The sequence below is a fragment of the Malaya genurostris genome, chromosome 1, assembly GCF_030247185.1.
Source record: "Malaya genurostris strain Urasoe2022 chromosome 1, Malgen_1.1, whole genome shotgun sequence".
NCBI classification, from domain to species: Eukaryota; Metazoa; Arthropoda; class Insecta; order Diptera; family Culicidae; genus Malaya; species Malaya genurostris.
This window is the reverse complement of record NC_080570.1, coordinates 112,955,674-112,976,563: the sequence shown is the minus strand read 5'-3', so window position 1 is coordinate 112,976,563 and position 20,890 is coordinate 112,955,674. Positions and strand designations below refer to the sequence as shown.

The window sequence follows — 20,890 nt, the reverse complement described above, 5'->3', positions numbered from 1 at the left end:
GGAAGGGCTTCAACCATTTCATTAAGCTGTTGCTGTCCAACTTGTGCTTTTGGAGGAATATAAACCGAAGCTATGCAAATATCTTTGCCTTTAATGTTTATTTGGCAAGCAACAACTTCTATACTAGAAGTTGAAGGGATGTTTAATCTATAAAAGGAATAGCATTTCTTAATTCCCAAAAGCACTCCACCATACGGAGAGTCTCTATCGAGACGTATAATGTTAAAATCATTAAAATTTAAAGCTATGTTTGAAGTAAGCCATGTTTCGCATAAAGCAAATACATCACATTTTTGACTATGCAATAATATTTTAAATGAATCAAGTTTTGGCATGATGCTTCGACAATTCCACTGCAGGACAGTGATTGTATCATTTGCGACGGGTGATAAATTATCCATCAAAAGATACAAAACCTGAGACAATTGGCCATTGAACTGATAACTGCTTCAAAAAGGTTCTAGCTATTGGAAGGAATGCCATTATGAGGGTCTTTAAGGGTTCAGATATATTGAATGCTGAGAAAATCCATTCAACAATTTCCGAAAACTTCAGTAATCCTGTTGGTGGCTGTGAAATGGAGCCCACTGGATTATTATCTTTTTCTGTACTAGATCCTGGATTGGTTTGTGAATTTGACAAACCAGGAGGCACAGTCTTTGGTTTTGACTTTTTTTGTTTAACACGGGGATCTTTTTTTGAAGATGAAATTTTAGGTGTCTTTTTTGGTAATTTGGAGGAAGACTTCTTTCTCTTAACTGACCCTTGGGTAGTGATAAACGAATTACCTTCACTATTTTCGTCAGAGTCAGAGTCCTCTGGTTCCTCTAGATTTGAAAACCCGTTTTCGGTTTCCAAAGGGGGGACATCAATGACCGTTTTAAGCATTTCTGCATATGTGCGCTTAGACCGTGCTTTTAAAGAAAGCTTAATTTTGTCTTTGTGCACTTTAAATGCAGTGCATACTGAAATATCATCATGAGGACTATTCCCACAATAAATACATTTTTCAATTTCCTTGTTGCAATCATTATCTTTATGAGGCCCTTCACACTTAATACATTTTGGTTTATTATTACAGTAAGTAGCTGTGTGGCCGAATTTTTTGCAGTTCGTACAATTCATTACATTTGGAACAAAAAGCCGAACAGGGAGGCGAATTTTATCGACATAGACATGGGACGGCAACGCAGACCCGGCAAATGTCACTCGAAACGAGTCTGATGGGCGATAAACTTTTTTTTCCTCTTCATGAACTACTGAGTACAGTTGTTTGCACTCCAGTATTTTCACACCCTCAAGCATAGAGTTCTTGAAACGACCAACACCATGCTTGAGTAAATCATCTACCGAAAGACTCGCTTCGGTAACAACACCGTCAATTTCGACATCTTTGGAGGGTATGTAAACTTTATACTCTTTATTGAAATGTTCCGAAGAGACAATATCATTCGCGTGTTTCAAATTATTTACCACAACACGAATTTTATCGTTATTTACTTTTATGATCTCTTTGATTGAAGAGTATCGTGATGTCAAACCTTTATTAATTTGAAAAATGTTTAATGGCTTTGATATACGTCTAAAAAAGACTATCCAAGGCCCAGAAGAGCTCTCCTGATATTTTTTCGTTCGTGGGGGTATCGGATTCATGCTAGGATTTACGTCCATGGATTCATCCATTACATTAAAATTTTTAACTAAACTTTAAAATAAAATTTGAAACCAACACTACACAGTACTCAATCAAAAGGAAAAGAAAAAACTTCTACCTTGAAATTGTTGTCTATCTCCGTTGCACTGCCGTGTAGATCCTCGTTGCTCTAGATGTTCTTGTTGGATGTATCTGGACGTTGATACAATGCTGAAGCTCACTGTAGCGATAGAATATGATGTGATGCTACTGCTACCTGACATCCAGCACCACTCGAATTCCGATTTGCTTTCGTCTTCGCCAGCTGTAACCAGCGCAGATCACCGGTGTATACCTGCGTGTTGTATGGCAGTGGAAAGACCGAGTTGTCTTGTCTCCTTCTTCCTAGTGCTCCGCACCGATATGCTTCTGCACCGAAGTGCCTTCGCACCGGTGTGCCTTTGCACTCTCCTGCTTCTATGTGCCTTTGCACTCTTCCTCTTCGATGTGCCTTTGCACTCTCCTGCTCAGCACTTGTGGCTGTATATTGCGGCCTGGGTAGAGTTTGGGAAACGCCCTTTGTTGTTTCCTTCACCAGCTTGGTCCAGCACTAGGGCTCTCTTATGCAGCACGACTATACGTTTTAACGGCTGCTGCCAACAGGTTTCTACCTGTAGTTCAACCGTTGTCGTATTTAAAGCGTGTAAACCAACCAGCGTTATTAAACTGTACGCTTCTATACACAACCTTCTCGGTTGAACGGCTATTACTGAATGATTGTCCTTTGCTGGCTACCCCTTTTTCCCATCTTTCTGGCAATACACAGATAGTCTTTTTGTAAAATTCGATCAATTTTTGAATTAATCACAATTAAAGAAGTATGTGGCCATGCTGCGTCGACCGGTACGAAGAGTAATCGGAAGAAGCAATGTTTGAACTAAACGGTGTGTGGGGTAGGACTTCGGGTTTTCACCTTTTCGGTATTTACCTTTATAAACCGTGCAAATCACTTACGCCACGTTCGCTCAGCAAGAGCATGCTCACCTTACATTTTCATCAATATAACATGACTTTCGGCGGCTGTTTTCTTTATATTGATTTAAGGAAACACACTTCGCCACACTTTATTACTTTATTCGCTACAAAATTCGACAGTATCATAGTAAAAGAAAGTATTGTTGCTTACGCTTCAGCTAAAAAGTAGTAGGAAATCGATTGAGAACGTTAACAAAAATATGCACTGTAAAAAAAGTTGAATACTTTCTGCATCCGTGCAAAACGTTTTCCGTTTTGTCATAATGAAAACGAGTGCAATGTTTCATCTGAATCGGAGTATTTGAAGCCTGATGAATTGCTAATCTTTTGTGGAATTGCTCTATTATATATCATTCGAGGTTTTTTTTTATTAAAAGTTTGTATTCTTTTTTCTTCTGATGAAATACTTGGTTATATAAAGGTACTCAAAACTAAGTTTAATTGTTTCAAATCGACCATTTATGGGAGAATTCAAATTTAGAATTTTCTTTGTTCCTATTATGGAGGTTTTAACATTACTGTCATTCGCCTCTTCGGGCCAGAAAAACTTTCTGACCCTACGTGCGGGGTTGGGAATCGAACCCAGGCGGGCTGCGTGAAAGGCATCAACTTACTCATCACGCTATACCCGTCCGCTTATATTAATTTAGAATTAGTTAGTCTTGAGCATTCCTTAAATTGCGGCAGAAATTTTATGTTAATTAGTTATCTCTACTAAAAGATGAAAAATAAATTACAGCTTGTTTTAGAATTGATTCAATTAAATTTGATTCAAAACTTAATACTCAAATATGACTTTTTTTACTGATCTGTTGATGAGCTAAATTGCACTATTTACATCGATCGATGAGAGAACGTTTGGCCAAATGATTAGTTCCGATATGTCGAAATCTTGCACGTGCTTTGGGCGTATTCCAATCGTATTTGCTCCTCTGTTTCGATCTTACGACGGTTAATAATTTTATGCAGCATTTCGTCATACTTGAAAATGAATGAATTGATTGAGCACAAAAACAAATAAAATGGTGGAAAGCTTATAAACCAGTTCACAAACTAGGCTAAGAATAGCCACTTCGCCACAGAAGCGAATCCCTCCATATGAAATACCATCGTTCATAGTTCGCGGAAGCTAAACAAATAGCATTTTCATCCAAGTGCACGCAACGTTGGATTTGTCACGAAATATTGAAACCGAGCAATCGTAAATACCATCAGTGCACTCACTAGTCACTAAATCAAACAACCGGTACTTGGTGGCAACTTCCAGAAGCTCTCTACAACACCTTCGGCGTCCAATCTGCTCGGAAAAGTTTAATAATTCAATACTCAAAATCTGCTCTCACAACTCACTCGAGAATCCTTAGCGACGACGTACTGCTGTTTGAGCTTTGACTGTGCACCGTGATGTGAGGATTGTCATCGAATTGTACAATTTCGCGCGTTCCATGATTTACCAGGGCCGAAGTGAGTGGAGGTCTGCCGGACGTTTGCTTTCGACTTCCGTATCGGGAACAGTTCACTCCACCACTAAATCCACCACCACCACCACCACCACCAACACCAGTAGCAGTAGCAGCAGTGGCGGCAGCAACACCAGGACCACTGCTGCCGCTGCTGGGAATTGTGGTCGTGGTAGCCGCAAAAGTGCAACGCTTACCACTGCTATTGCTTCTCACGCTTCCTCCACCAACCGGTACTCCACCACATCCATCGGTATGATGACAACTGCTGTTGTTGCTTGTATTGCTACCGTTACCGTGATTGTTTGGATTGCTGCTGCATCCCATGCCGAGGGTTTCCTCGCTACAGTTTCCACCGCAGCAGTCATGATGATGGCCAACGGGACGCCGGCCCCCACCGCCCCGGTTAATGGTTCGCGTTGACCGATGGTGATAGTAGTGGCTGTTGCAGTAATGGTGATGATGATAGTACGGATAACGCTGACTGTGATGACTACTGCGCTGGTTGAATGACTGACGATTGCTTCGACGCTGATGGCTGCTATCAAATAGACTAGTATCCTGGAAAACAGAAAACGGTTAGAGGAACCGTCGCAGTGCTCTTGATTGAGTAATTTCGAGATTACTTACAGATGATGAAGCTGCTACAACTGCAGCCATGTGGCACTGAAAAAGACAAAAACAAAAGAAAATGGTTACTATTTCATACACTGATTTTACGGTTCAAGTTGTATTGGTTAGCGATGTTGGCTGAAAAAGTAATATTTGAAATTGTTAGTTAGGAAGTCAAGTTTAAAGGCTTGTTGTGACCCTTGGAATTTTTGTTCAATCTCCATCTTATTGGTTCTTCTAACAGATTATCCTACTTCTATAATTCTATACTCGAAAGCTGAGACTCAATCTCTAGCAGCTACGTAGCGTACGCATCACCGAGGAATACGCGCTACAGTTGGAGACCGCTGTCTTCAAAGGATGAGCTGGTTGGCACGGCAGTGCTAAGACCAGAATTTGAATGACCAAACACAAGATAAGAGAGCTAAAAGATAAATGAGAAGATCGATAAGCTGAGGAACAACAAAGTCACTGACAATGACCGATTGTCAGCTAAGCAGACTCTTGGCGTTGCATTCATTTAGTGGAATTTGGCCTTTATTTCTAAAGAAGAAAGAAGAAATTCATCTTTAGCGAAGTACAGATCCTTTACAGCTGCTCTAAGAACTACATATCGTACGAACAGCAAAAATTGGACGACCGCTATGGGCCGGATATGTGAATAGGATACCGGACGCCAATACAATGGAATTGGTTCTTGAATCTGATCTTACTCCAAAAAATATGAAGGATTGCACCGTTTCTCAATATCCAGCTATATATATTTAGAAAATTTCTTCGAGAAGGTTAGATAAATTTTACCACACTTAGTTTGATATGATTGGTCAAGTTGTCTCAGAGAAAATTTTTATATTTTCCCAAGATCTGAGTTTCGGTTCCGGAACTACAGGGTAACATGCGCAAAATATAGAAATAATGTTCTTACAAGTTAAAAGAGTTTTAAAATCTGCTTTGAAAATTTCATTCTTATCTGTGTCGTAAATTATATGACGGTTAGATATGTTCAGTGTTGGTGATTTCCGATTATTTGAAAGAAGCTGCTCAATTTTTTTTTAATAACTATTTATTGGAATATGAGTTAAAATTAAATTATTAAGATTTAAATTGGGTGTTCAGCCACAAGTGGTGACTTTTCAGCCCTATTATATATATGATTTGGTTATTACCATGAGGACATTATTTGCTTCCGCAATTCTGAGATTTTTGTGTAGGGAAAATTCTAAACCTACTTGTATTGTGTAATGGGGAAAAGGAACTTATATACTAACTTACTAACTAATACAGAGAGCGAATCGATTCAATTGAAGATTGCATCGATTTTTGTCGGAATTTGCTTATAATATTATGTGATATTACATCTAATGGTTCTATATTTGTGAGTCTGTGTAACTCATTTGTACTAAATCAGGGAGGACGCTTCAAAATCATTTTCAGAATTTTATTCTGAATCCTTTGAAGCGTTTTCTTCCTGGTGGAACAACAACTTGACCAAATTGGTACTGCATAAAGCATGGCTGGTCTGAAAATTTGTTTATAAATTAACAACTTGTTTTTTAGACAGAGCTTAGAATTTCTGTTTATAAGAGGATATAAACATTTAATATATTTATTACACTTTGCCTGGATTCCTTCAATGTGATCCTTGAAAGTGAGTTTTTTGTCATACGTTAAACCTAAGTATTTAGCTTGATCAGACCATGTCAATTCCAAGCCATTCAATTTGAGAATGTGATTATTGTTTGGTTTAAGAAAAGAAGCTCTTGGCTTATGAGGAATGATAATTAATTGCGTTTTTGCTGCATTTGGTTTAATTTTCCATTTTGACAGATAATCACTGAAAATATTTAAACTTCTTTGTAGGCGACTGCAGATCACTCTTAGATTTCTACCTGTGGCTAACAGATTTGTGTCGTCACAGAATAGCGATTTCTGACAACCAACGGGTAGATTTGGAAGATCAGAAGTGAAAATATTATACAAGATTGGAGCTACGCTCGAACCCTGCGGAACACCTGCTCGTACGGGTAGCAATTCAGATTTACAATTCTGATAGCTAACCTGAAGAGTACGATCAGTTAAATAATTTTGAATCATTTTGATCAAATAAATAGGAAACTGGAAATCAGACATTTTTGCTATTAAACCTTTGTGCCAAACACTGTCGAATGCTTTTTCTATGTCTAGAAGAGCAACTCCAGTGGATAACCCAGAAGATTCATTTGCTTTTATCATGTTCGTTACTCTGACAAGTTGATGAGTAGTTGAATGTTCATGACGAAATCCAAACTGCTCTGGTGGAAAAATTGAATTCTCGTTTATATGAGACATCATTCTCAACAAGAAAATTTTTTCAAAAAGTTTACTGATAGAAGAAAGTAAGCTAATTGGTCGATAACTTGATGTTTCTGCTGGATTTTTATCAGGTTTCAGGATAGGAATTACTTTAGCGTTTTTCCATCTTTTTGGGAAGTAAGCTAATGAAAAACACTTGTTGAAAATTTTAACCAGGAGTCTCAAGGCAAGATCGGGAAGATTTTCAATAAGAATATTAAAAATTCCATCATTACCAGGAGCCTTCATGTTTTTGAGTTTCCTAATAATTGATTTAATTTCATCAAAATTCGTCTCAATAATGTCATCGTGTGATAACACTTGGGTTGAAATATGCTCATATTTCAGTGAGACTTCATTTTCAATAGGACTCACAACGTTCAAATTAAAATTGTGTACACTCTCGAACTGCTGAGCAAGTTTTTGAGCTTTTTCGCCATTTGTAAGAAGTATTTGATTTCTTTCCTTGAGAGCAGGAATTGGTTTCTGAGGTTTTTTAAGAACCTTAGAAAGTTTCCAGAAAGGTTTAGAATATGGTTTAATTTGTTCAACTTCTTTAGCGAAATTTTCATTTCGCAAAGAAGCTGCTCAATACTTTTCTATATTGCATACAACATTTTCAATCCGGTAGAAGATGCTACAAGAACTCGTGTCTCTCAATGCATGGACCGTGAGAGAATTTTTCTACATTTCTTCGCTCCACTTCATACTCTGAGTACTTCACGGCCCTTAAAAAAATTAAAGTCTGATAATGATCGGTGCTGTGTGGAATTTACCACTTTTATATTCCATGGCAAGTTGACAATTATCGCTGAAATTCGAATCGATGATGATTCTCATACTAGGTTGCAATATTTCAAAAAACCTTTGTGTGGAGCATCCACAGACATTTTCATACACACAACTTATACAAAGGTATAATAGAAAAATAATTTTATTGCAATTATCCACTACCCGTATAGAATCAGATAGCAAAACGATAATGAGCGGCCGTTTGTTGCTTCAGAGAGAATCCCCACAGCAGCGAGCTAACTCGTGATGCTCAGACGGGTCATCGAGAGAAATTCGCTCTCGCATTGGTATCCATTCTATGTTGAATGAACCATGCCGGTTTTTTGTTGCAGCGATGATATCCGTCTCTCTTTGATGGAACTGATTGAATCGTGTAAAGAGTTGCTAGATAAAAGCGAATACTACTATGAAAGCCATCATTGGATATGTTACCAACATATTATAAGTTCAGCAGGAAAAAATTTTCCATTCAAATGTAGATTATATAGACAACGACTTCGTTCGAATTAAAGCTGGTTGATTTTTCTCTCATGCACTATCTAGATTGAGCCAATTAAACGAAAACCTGTGCTCCTGTTACTGCTGTATACAAACTTATTTTCGAATTTTCAGTTCGGTAATGTTTCTACGGAAAAACTCATCACTTTAATCGAAATTACCGATTTATCCGCTATGCTTACGTAAATTGACGTATTCCGTTTATCTTTTTACCGAAATTCGGCTGTCTATAATACATATACCGAAAACTTTTGTACCGAACAGTTTTCACTTTGAAATAATTTGGTAGATTTGAAAGAAATAGTACTGAATAATCAGTAGTTTATCAGTTTTCAACGGATCGTTCGGTAAATATTAACGAATCCAATTGTCAGCACGCTATATTGATTTTTAGTTGAACTTGATCAAATTCAGTAAAATGGAGTCAGTTTTAAACAAATTCAATGTCTAGATTCTCGTTATTTGTTATTCTTCGAGTTAATTATGGATTTTAAGTTGTGAGTTAAGCACAATGATGATTAAAGTGATTATAATTATGATGCTTTTCCGCAGGCGCTCTTCTTCGTTCTGTAAAAAAATGGTAGCACATGCTCTAGTTTCTAAATACTCGGTTCTTGCATCAGCAACAGGCGATACTCCCCAAGCACATTGGTTCCATGCAAATGCAAACCACCATAAGGCGCGTTTGCCTTGCAAACGTATTTTCCGTATTTTTAAAGCTCATAGCTCAGTGATCTGTGAAAGAATTTATATAATCTAACTACCAATAGAATTGAAATTTTTCAACTTAAACGTATATAGCAAAAGCATTGCAGTATTTCAATAGTACACTATTGAAAAACCTGTCTCATTTGATCCATGTCAACACCAGCCAATCAGAACGCGTTCTAAGGAAGAGAACAAAATATCTGCTGCTGTACAACAAATCGTCCGGGAAAAATGTTCCGAAAAGTGGTGAATATCGCAGTGAGTTCCTTAATTTGGTCCTTGTGAATGCTAGAAACGAATCCCTACAACATATTGATAGTTTCTTTCAATAAATTATGCAAATCCGAAATGAAATAATCGACATTAAAATTCTGTATGCGGCTATTTTTATAGCCGTCAGGACCGCCCATTAGTGAAAAGGCTACAAACGAAATCAGGTAAAAACAAGTCTCTCAACAAAACTTGAATCATTTTGGATTCTATCGCCACTGCGAGCAGATGTATTTTGTGTCGTTTGCAAAACTAGTTTCGCTTCCGACAAGAGCGATTACGTCACAGATGCCAGTCATTTGCATTGGTGGAAAAGCAACGGTGGAGAGCATTACACAAAATCAGTCGTTCTAATGGCTCTAAAAGTTTTCTAAAGAACTATTAGGAGTTCTTGCTCGCAAATCGAAGGGAAATATCCTCAGTTTAGTGCAAATCTAGAACTGTTTGATTTGGTTTTTGCACTTTTCACTGTGTGAAATTCACAGTAATCTAGATCAAGTGAAGCCTTCTTTGTTTTTGCAAAAAATGTGGAAAAGGGGAATGCTTGCATAATTCATACAATTGATCAACTAATTGATGTTCGGAAGTGTTAAGGAACATGTCAGTTGTTTTCGTATTCACGACATCCAGTTATGTCTCTGACACTACCCACCCGCCTTTTTCTTGTTTCGATTATAGAGGTTTTAACCATAATGTCATTCGCATTTTTGCGCCAGAAAAGCTGTCTGACCCTATGTGCAGGGTTGAAAATCGAACCCAGGTGGGCTGCGTGAAAGTCATCGACTTACCCATCACATTGTATCCGTCCCCTGATTGGATTATTATTTTTATTATGATCATCATTTTAAGCATTTGTAATCTCGGCATATGTAAAAATTCTTGACTGTTTTATTGACAATATTACTACACAAACGGCTGTTCAAATTTCATATAAATCGCGAAGTATGAGATTCCAATTCATGTCTTCTCAATTAAACTTCAATCCATTGAAATTCTTTGATTGATTTTACTCAATCGCAGAATCGTGTTCAACTAAATTAAACACTTCAATACGATTAAATACACGTGCTCATGTGTGCTCGGTTCCGACGGACTCAGTTATTCAAAACGTTATACTTTTTCGTTTTCTTTACAAAATCGTTCAAATGAGTGCATCGTTCGCAAAGGCGGTGTTGTGTTTTCTTCCTCCATTCCAATACGTACCGGTTTCAAATCGTATTTTTATATGACGCCATTGCCCTGTAATTCCGAAACCGGAAGTCAGATCGGGATAAAATTGCACAGTAACTTTTGAGACAATAAGAGCTTTAATTTAAATCAAAATATGTGAAAAATGGTTAAACCATCGCTGAGAAATCGAAGCGACTTCCGTTTTTGGAGTTTTGCTCCACCACGTTTTATAAAAATTTGCATTTCTCTTCGCCATTGCATAACCTTTCTATACGAGAAAGTCAAAGTCTAATAGGGAACTCATCGATTTCTCTGTTATGACTGAATCGATTCAAAGGAAAACTATTCTATTCACATCTGCTGGTTTTGAATTTATTCTATATCCGCCTTCCGGTTTCGCAATTTGCTAATAAGTAAACATAAATAAATCCGTCATGTAAATGAATGTCTTGCCAGTAAGCGAGACCGGGACTGGATGATCGAGTTTTGCTTTCGAAATTTCTAAACTCTTTCTGATTAGACTTTCTAATAAACGGTTCCGTCATGAAGATACACCTTATGAGCACATATGTATTTTTTGACGTAGGACTATGTTTTTCTTTACTATACTCACCTGGGTGCATTTTCAAAATTTCACAACACGAAAGTGTAACGAAATTACTCCAGATTTGTTTGCTTAATATCTTTTTCCCTGTATGAGTATTTCTCTAATTCTTTCACCAAACGAATGGAAAAAGAAGTAGGATTGTTGTTTACGAAATTACGATTACGAAAAAAATGTTAAAATAGTGAAAAAATAGGTCCAAACACGAAACATTGAAATTAAGCGTATCTATAAATAGACCTTGTTGCACGTTCACTCGCTTCAGTCTATGATAATCCCAGAACGGAACTACACCTGTGACCCGGCATTATTCAACTGGTGCTGCAGTCAATGGCGAATTTGAGGTTCCGTTCATCCAGCCTAAACACAGAAATAAACTACAACTAGTTTTTCTATGAACATAACATAATAAAAGTGATTGCATAATCCAGCTTCTAGTCATTTGCATTGGAGGAAAAGAAAACGAAAAGTGGACAATGATGGGGAACATTATACAAAATCAGCCGTTATACTGGCTCTAAATGTTATCTAAAGAACCATTAAGGTTATTTTCTTTGCAAATCAAAGGTAAAAATCATCAGCTTAGTGCAAATCATGTATAACTTGGTTAGCTTCGTACACTTTTCGCTGTGCGGAATTCGTTCGAGAATAGTGTTTAATATCGTAGAGAATTCTACAATTTGGCCCCTCCGAATGCCAGAATTGAATCCCGAGCTGAATTTTGATCATTTCTTTCAATAAAGTATGCAAAGTATGATCATTTCTTTCAATAAAGTTTCCAAAATGAAATAATCGACATAAAAATTTTATATTTTGCTGTTTTTGTGAAAAAGCTAGAAACGAAGTCACGTAAAAAGAAAGATCTAAACCAACATTGGTTCAGTTTGGAATTAATCGGAAGTGCGAACAGATGTGTTTAGGTTCTTTCGCAAAGTCAGTTTCGCTTTAAATAAGATCGATTGCGTCATACAACTTCTGATCGTTTGCATTGGAGGCAAAACGAAAAGTTGACAACGATGAAGAACATTATATAAAATCAATCGTTCTGATGGTTCTAAGTTTTATCTAAAGAAGTATTACTTTCTTTACAAATCAAAGGCAAAAACCATCAGTTTAGTCCAAATCTAGAACAATAACAGAAAGTAACAGAAAAATACATTTAAACGGCCCGAAAAATGAAAAATGATAATATGTGTCAAATGATTTTGTTCCAAACTAATTTTCAGTGTCTCCACACAGAAGCAAGCAAAGAGTTAATTGGATTTCCTCATATACATTAATTTAATGTTATAAAACCGGTTTTCAATCAGAATAAGTGTTGTCACGAATCCATACGACGTCCAACGTCATGGGTTCCACAATTCGGTGCGAAACGTTAGCGCTGTAAATAAATGCGCAATCCTACGTCAGTAAACGTCTTGAACATTACCAGCTACAAATTTTTGTCCATATTTTTCAAATGCAAACCTTAGAGCACAATTTAGATGAGCTGGATATAATATTCTGTTTAGTCTTTTTTATCGATTATCGCAAGACTCGTTGTCATTTGCTTCGGAAACGAGAATCGAACCCGGGTTTGATATGTGAAAGGAGCCTTCTTCTGTGTCTCCACATTCTATTATATTATCGTATTGTTCTCTAATTGAATGTTATCTAAAGAACTATTACTTTCTTTGCAAATCAAAGGTAAATTAGAATAATTTAAAAATGTTCTGCGAAGAGTTGTCCAGGATCATTAAAATTGTCTTCCGTAAAACTTCAAAGCACAGTTCGACTTTGGAAATCGTTTCCAAATCTCTCCTCTGTTTGGAATCATTTTGAAGTTTCATTCACTACTTTCAGGAAAAGCAAATCATATTAAATTAAATGTTATTTGTTGTACTTCCAAAAGTCGAATAAAACTTTACGATATCAAATCTTCCAACATAATTCCTATCCCAACATTGGCTATCAACCCACGGCGCTATCCGTGCTGTTTGTGAAGTTTTGCCCAACATCTAGCTTCCTTTTGAATTCTTTACGAAAGCAGAAACTTTCATGTCCACAAACGAAGGCCGGAACAAAGTGAAAATGGGTGCAACCGAACCCTTCACCATTTTGCACCCCATACAGTTGCCAGCGTATTGACAGACCAACTTTTGGTTTTTACCTCCTGTTCGTCTGACGTCCTTTGCTTCCAGGAATCCCCACTGCCCACCGTTTCCACTTTCCCTTATCTAATTTACCATTGAAGGGTGTTATTTATCATACCGCTTTCATATCTCTGAATGAATACCATTTTAACTTTGCCAACAACGTCTTTATGTTCTTCAATTAGGTCATAAGCTTCCGGTGAAAACAACAAAAAAAAAAACATACTAGACGAAGTCTTTCACCAATGAGAATGGAACTAAGGATTGGGAGAAATCCTATCAACTTTTATCTTTATCTATCGTTCACCTTGTCCGCTGGTGTCACCACAGTTGCTACAGTAGGGATTCTTCGTAACCAGCTCAATCCACAATGGCTTCGGTGGAAGTTGGAAAAAAAGTTGAAGTATCGGAAAGGTTAGAGGTCAGCTCAGGAAAGAAGAGCCAAGCAAAAGTACGTATTTTACTGCACGCGGTTGTTGAAAGAAGATCCTCATAAACAGATGGAGAGCTTCCTCTGGTCGCGAACACCAAATAGCACACTGTGCTGCTGCTTTGCCAGACATTTTCCCGCCCAATTGAACAGTGCCAGCAGTGAATATTAGTCGCATGACGCTTTTTCCCGCTGTGATACCAATATATGGCGAAGAAAGAGGGAAAAAATCTGATTATTGCTAAACCTAGTTGGTTGAGGAAAAATGAGAAAATTCAATTTATATTATGGGGATCATCTTGTCTGGCGGAGTGTGTATGTGTTTATTTATTATTATTTTTCATGTACCGCAAAAGCTTCTCGCCACAAGAGCTCTGCACAAAAGGAAATGTAAAGGGCCACAACTGAACAAGCACATGCTGAATCTATCAGAATCCTTACTATTGGTAGGGGATTGGTTGGTTCTTCGTGGTGTGCTCGCTGGATTTGACTTACAGTGTGGTCTGAACAGAACAACGAGTAAACGTTGAACATCGCGGATTAGACGGACTTAGTGCTATGATCAACGGACACAAAGTACACATTGTTCGGACTGGAAAATGTAGTAAGATTCACAGCTTTCGCATGGAGGGGTGGTATCGTTCGAACAGGATGTTACTGGCGGTGATCCTGAGAAGGTAATGACCGGAGAGATGGGGATGCTTATTATCCAGTGTCATTGTTAAATTAGGTATTGGTATTGGTTATCGATAGGTAATTGAGGGCTGAGATTCCTATTTCCGGTACTTACGGAATCAGAATCCGGATACCGGTATATAAGCCGACGACGGTTTGTAGGGCCAGCAACTAACATGGACTAAAAATTGAAACAGTCTGGCAAAATCTTAATTTTTTCAACCACTTTTGTTTCTTTGATTTATATTTGCGGTACATTATATTAAACACTTATCACTCCGTAATTCCGGAACCGTAAATCGGATTTGAATAAAATTCAGGAATTCTACCAAGCCTTGTAGTAAAATTTTATGGCATGGCTAGATGAAAGGTGCAAAATGTCTGTCTGTGTATGTTTCAGAAAGTCTCACTCACGTTTCTCAGAGATTTTTTATTTTTTTATTTGTGCTTCAGGGGTTAATTTTGAAGTTTTCATGTCTTCAAAAGAATTTTTGTTTGAAATAGCCCGCTTCTTTAAATATAATCAAAGTTGTAATTAACTCACCTACAAGAGAAAAAACTTTTTTGCATACAATACGAGATAGAGCATTTATTTCTTTAGAAAAACTGTAGATCATGTTTAAACAAGAAAACATGCTGAAGACATGCACACTTTAAAAAGCATTGGTGTCGAGATATGATGCATTGTTTATTAGAGACACCCAAAACCAAGTTTTTGTATCATAACTTTTTTCAATAAATTTTTAGAATCTTCGGATGTTCTACAATTATATTTTAATTATTAAAATACATATTTTTGCCAAAGACTGCATATTTTTCACAAACTTTAAGTGAATTTAAATTGTGACTTCTAATTTTTCTAATAGTGTTTGACAATATTTTCAAACTTTGTTGAAACTGGTTACACATATTTCCACATTTTCGAGATATTGATACTTGAATATGTAGTATTTTGTAATTAAATTGCTCAAAAACTTTTCACAGCTAAAAATGTAATATGTGTAACCAGTTTCAACAAAGTTTGAAAGTATGGTCAAACACTATTAGAAAAATTAGTAATCACAATTTAAATTCACTTAAATTTATTTGAAAACACACTTTTAAAACGCATGTTCTAACATAACCTAATACTCACTTGTAGGTGGATTAATGACAACTTTGATTATATTTAAAGAAGCGGACTATTTTAAAACAGAAATTCTTCGGAAAACATGAAAACTCCGAAATTAACCCCTGAAGCACAAATAAAAAAACGCGTGTTTTGACATGATTGGGACCATTGTGCATCTCTGAGAAACATGAGTGAGGCTTTCTGAAACATACACAGACAGACATTTTGCACCTTTCATCTAGCCATGCCTAATTTCACTGCATTAAATTTATTAGCAAAAAAAGAATCATTTAGGGGTTAGCCAAATTTTGTGCTAGGGCACATAACGGTTTTTATTATTTTTACGTTTCATATTTGACACATCAGTGCAGAGCAGCTCCAATTGAACTGCATATTTGTCAATTTTTATGGCTGCGTCCTGTTGTTTACACTCTTCTCTAACCACTTGTGCAGTTGTTTATTCGTTTTCTTTAGTTTGTTTCGAAATGCGTGGACTTTCAGCAGAACAGCGTCGAAAAATTGCGTACAAATGGTGCACAGAACGCGGACTGTCACTGAAAAAGACAGCAAAAAATGGAAGGAGTAAGTGGAAAAGCCGTGCGAAATGCAACCAGGAAGTTCGGTGAGGATAACACCTTTGAGGATAAACCGCAAAAGGGTCGAAAAAAAGGTCTTGCTAATACTCAGTTGGATAAACGTATACTGAAGGCGTTCGAGCAAAAGAAGGAGGTGTCAGTTCGGGATGTGGCCAAAAAGTGGGCACTTCGAAGACAAATGTGCTTCGTGCTAAAGAACGTTTGAATGTTCAAACCTATAAGAAGCAGAAATAACCAAAACGTAGTCCGAAACAAGAAGCATCGATCAGGCCGAGGGTTCGAAAGCTGTACAATACGATTCTTGCTGGAAATTTGAACTGCATAATCATGGACGACGAAACCTACGTGAAACTCGATTACAAATTCTTGCCGGGACCACAATATTATACGGTGCGAGATAGAGCAAGTGTTAAACCAGCCCGAGACATCGATTGAATTCGAAAAATTTTGTAAGAAAGCTATGGTCTGGCATGCAATTTGTAGCTGCGGTAAGATTTCGAAATCCTTCATCACCACTGCTTCAATGAACAGTGAAATATACATCAAGGAATGTTTACAAAAACGACTTCTACCCATGATTCGAAGCCACAAGGATCCTGTTGTCTTCTGGCCAGATCTTGCTTCTTGCCACTACTCGAAATCAACGGTAAAATGGTATACTACTAAAAATGGCACTTTCGTCCCAAAAGACATGAATCCACCAAATTGCCAACAACTTTGACCAATTGAGGAGTTTTGGGTATTAACGAAGGCACATCTTAGGAAACATGTCTCGGCAGTCGAAACCATTCAACAGTTCGAAAGAGATTGGAAAAAAATGTCAAGACTTGTCGCCAAGAAGTCTGTACGAAATTTAATGAGGAACGTTCGCAAGAAGGTGCGCCAGCGCGTCTACAATGGCTAAGTAGCAAATGTTGACATTATTATTCTGTTGTTGTAGTCTAATATTATCAGTTTATCGAATAAAATTTGAATATTTAACATTTGTGAATTATTTACAGCGAAATCAAAGTGCGTTCATACTTTCTGGGACAGTCTTTATATTCACAATGCATCAACACGATTCATGTAACTTGGAAGTTGTCCCAATGAACAGTAGTAATAAATTTAAAATAATTCCAGTCCTTGGGTTACTGTATCTATATAAACCGGTTCTTCCCAGAAACCAACAATTTGCTACTGAAGTAACAATTACATATGCTTTTGGCCATCAATATTGTTTCTGAATTATGTGTGAGATTCAGCCTAACGAGGAAACACTAAAGATTTATAAACCGTTTAGCATAAAAGCCCCTTTTCTTGTTTTCTGCATAGCTCTATGTATAAACTTCGCGTGTTCATCATATTCAAATAGCTTATGCTGGTATTGCTACATTATTTCCTCTTTGGTGTAGACCGAAAAAACTAGATGGAACTGTTTCGACTGCCCTCTCCTTATCACCAACAGAAGAACCAGCTGAATATTAGTTGTCGGTTATTGAGCCTTAAGACAAATTGGAGTTTGATCTGTTCCAAAATGTATATCTTTTAGTATTAGAACTAAAGTTTTTTTTTCAGATTTCTGAAAGTGCTTATTCTGTTTATATTACGATACCCAACGCAAAAGCTTACATAGGCACATTTTCATTGGTATCCTGCAAAGGTTTTGGCAAATTCATTGTAGAAACTTTGAAACAGAAATCACACCATTATATTATCTGGAATTTGCTTTAATAACCATAGAGTAATTAAAAGTAAAGTGCTAGTCAAGGTTTTTCCTGACAAACATTCAACAAAACGTCGCAAATGGTTATACTTTTTCGTACAAAGTAGGCATGTGCATTTATTAAAGCAATGGGGGTTTTAGAAAAGACCTACTAGCAGCTGAACTGTTCTCTGACTCTGAAGTCTTTGATTGTGAATATCTCTTATTATACCTAACGTATCAACATATTTCTTGCTACATGTCATCGGAAATATGATAAGCATTTAATGATAAAATTTTCAGTTTTATGACAAAACCACAAATAATTCAGAATAAAAGTTTTCTCAAATGTATGGTAGCAGTGAGTATTAGAGAAGAAAACTCCTAACGCGTGTGTGTGCCTTTCTTGTACCCACGACGACGGTTTTGAAAGGTCGGGTTCGGGTTTAGAAAAAAACATATTGGTCGGGTTCGGGTCGGGTACGAGTGAGGATGTTTGCATTTTTAATGGGTACGGATCCGGTTAGGGTTAAAATATTTAGTCGAGTTTCGAATATTTGAACCCGAATAGCCGTTTATTTTTGGTCTCAAGTCGGGTACGGGTAAAGATTTTCATTTTTATTGGGTACGGGTTTGGTGTAACTACCAATAAATTCGAAATTTTTAAGCATTAGTTTTGGGTATTAACGAAGGCACATCTTAGGAAACATGTCTCGGCAGTCGAAACCATTCAACAGTTCGAAAGAGATTGGAAAAAAATGTCAAGACTTGTCGCCAAGAAGTCTGTACGAAATTTAATGAGGAACGTTCGCAAGAAGGTGCGCCAGTGCGTCTACAATGGCTAAGTAGCAAATGTTGACATTATTATTCTGTTGTTGTAGTCTAATATTATCAGTTTATCGAATAAAATTTGAATATTTAACATTTGTGAATTATTTACAGCGAAATCAAAGTGCGTTCATACTTTCTGGGACAGTCTTTATATTCACAATGCATCAACACGATTCATGTAACTTGGAAGTTGTCCCAATGAACAGTAGTAATAAATTTAAAATAATTCCAGTCCTTGGGTTACTGTATCTATATAAACCGGTTCTTCCCAGAAACCAACAATTTGCTACTGAAGTAACAATTACATATGCTTTTGGCCATCAATATTGTTTCTGAATTATGTGTGAGATTCAGCCTAACGAGGAAACACTAAAGATTTATAAACCGTTTAGCATAAAAGCCCCTTTTCTTGTTTTCTGCATAGCTCTATGTATAAACTTCGCGTGTTCATCATATTCAAATAGCTTATGCTGGTATTGCTACATTATTTCCTCTTTGGTGTAGACCGAAAAAACTAGATGGAACTGTTTCGACTGCCCTCTCCTTATCACCAACAGAAGAACCAGCTGAATATTAGTTGTCGGTTATTGAGCCTTAAGACAAATTGGAGTTTGATCTGTTCCAAAATGTATATCTTTTAGTATTAGAACTAAAGTTTTTTTTTCAGATTTCTGAAAGTGCTTATTCTGTTTATATTACGATACCCAACGCAAAAGCTTACATAGGCACATTTTCATTGGTATCCTGCAAAGGTTTTGGCAAATTCATTGTAGAAACTTTGAAACAGAAATCACACCATTATATTATCTGGAATTTGCTTTAATAACCATAGAGTAATTAAAAGTAAAGTGCTAGTCAAGGTTTTTCCTGACAAACATTCAACAAAACGTCGCAAATGGTTATACTTTTTCGTACAAAGTAGGCATGTGCATTTATTAAAGCAATGGGGGTTTTAGAAAAGACCTACTAGCAGCTGAACTGTTCTCTGACTCTGAAGTCTTTGATTGTGAATATCTCTTATTATACCTAACGTATCAACATATTTCTTGCTACATGTCATCGGAAATATGATAAGCATTTAATGATAAAATTTTCAGTTTTATGACAAAACCACAAATAATTCAGAATAAAAGTTTTCTCAAATGTATGGTAGCAGTGAGTATTAGAGAAGAAAACTCCTAACGCGTGTGTGTGCCTTTCTTGTACCCACGACGACGGTTTTGAAAGGTCGGGTTCGGGTTTAGAAAAAAATATATTGGTCGGGTTCGGGTCGGGTACGAGTGAGGATGTTTGCATTTTTAATGGGTACGGATCCGGTTAGGGTTAAAATATTTAGTCGAGTTTCGAATATTTGAACCCGAATAGCCGTTTATTTTTGGTCTCAAGTCGGGTACGGGTAAAGATTTTCATTTTTATTGGGTACGGGTTTGGTGTAACTACCAATAAATTCGAAATTTTTAAGCATTAACATTTATTGCAATAACGTCAAAGTAGTTCAGTAGTAGAATTTTGAAAAATCTGTTTGAATGCTGCCATGTCTGCACCAGTACCTCAGAACGCGATCTGAGGAAGAGAACAAGTTATCAGTGCTGCCGTAAAACTGTATCGGTATAAAAGATGAACATTTCAACTTTGCCACATTATTTTCTGTGCATACTGAACAGCAACATCAAGGACCTCACGCTATTGAAATGAAGCGAGCAGCAGAATTGTGCAAAGGAACCTCATTAGAAGAACATTTTTTACCAGTGTGTAGCAATGGAAATCGTCAGAGCTTGATGGGAGCGCTATGTTTGAGAATACCGCTGCGCAGTTAAGCTGTCTGGAATTCGAATCGAAATGCATTGTGAGTTCCACAATCGATTTTTTTATCTTTTCCGGAATCCAATTGGGAATCGAAATGAATATCGAATCAAATTTCGAAAAATTTTACCGAGTGTGCACGTTAAAATTCATATCATTGCATTTCTAGGCACTTCTCAGTGCCATAGATCATCATAAAGAATTATTTAAATTTTCTTTATTTTTTACCAAACGCAAAGATTCTTCAAAATGGAAGTTGAAAAAAGTTTGCGCCATCACTAACACATTCAATTACTTCCGGTCGTGCAAAAATGATAATATGCTGTACGGAAAGTTAAAAAAAGTCTTGGAATTACATTCCTTCTGTGGGATTTAGCCTTTCTGTTTCAACAGACTTCGCAGCCGATTGAGAGTGTACAGAACTATTGCATGGCTAGTGCTACGATCCTACTGACACTAAAAATTCTTCCAGATTGGGGCTCGAACATACGACAACTGGCTTGTAATACCAGTGC

The 20,890-nt window shown here is 36.9% G+C and overlaps 1 protein-coding gene across 1 annotated transcript in view; it reads right to left on the bottom strand.

The window, feature by feature from the left end:
* Positions 1-729: 729 nt before the first annotated feature.
* The window catches only part of LOC131425424 (dopamine receptor 2), a 330,562-nt gene continuing 310,401 nt past the window's right edge, over positions 730-20,890 (bottom strand). The window contains exons 4-5 of the mRNA XM_058587330.1: positions 4,759-4,794; positions 730-4,689 (exon numbers count right to left, since the gene is read on the bottom strand). Coding sequence (XP_058443313.1) covers positions 4,015-4,689; positions 4,759-4,794 — 711 coding nt within the window. The 3' untranslated portion in view covers positions 730-4,014. The remainder of the gene's footprint in view (positions 4,690-4,758; positions 4,795-20,890) is intronic.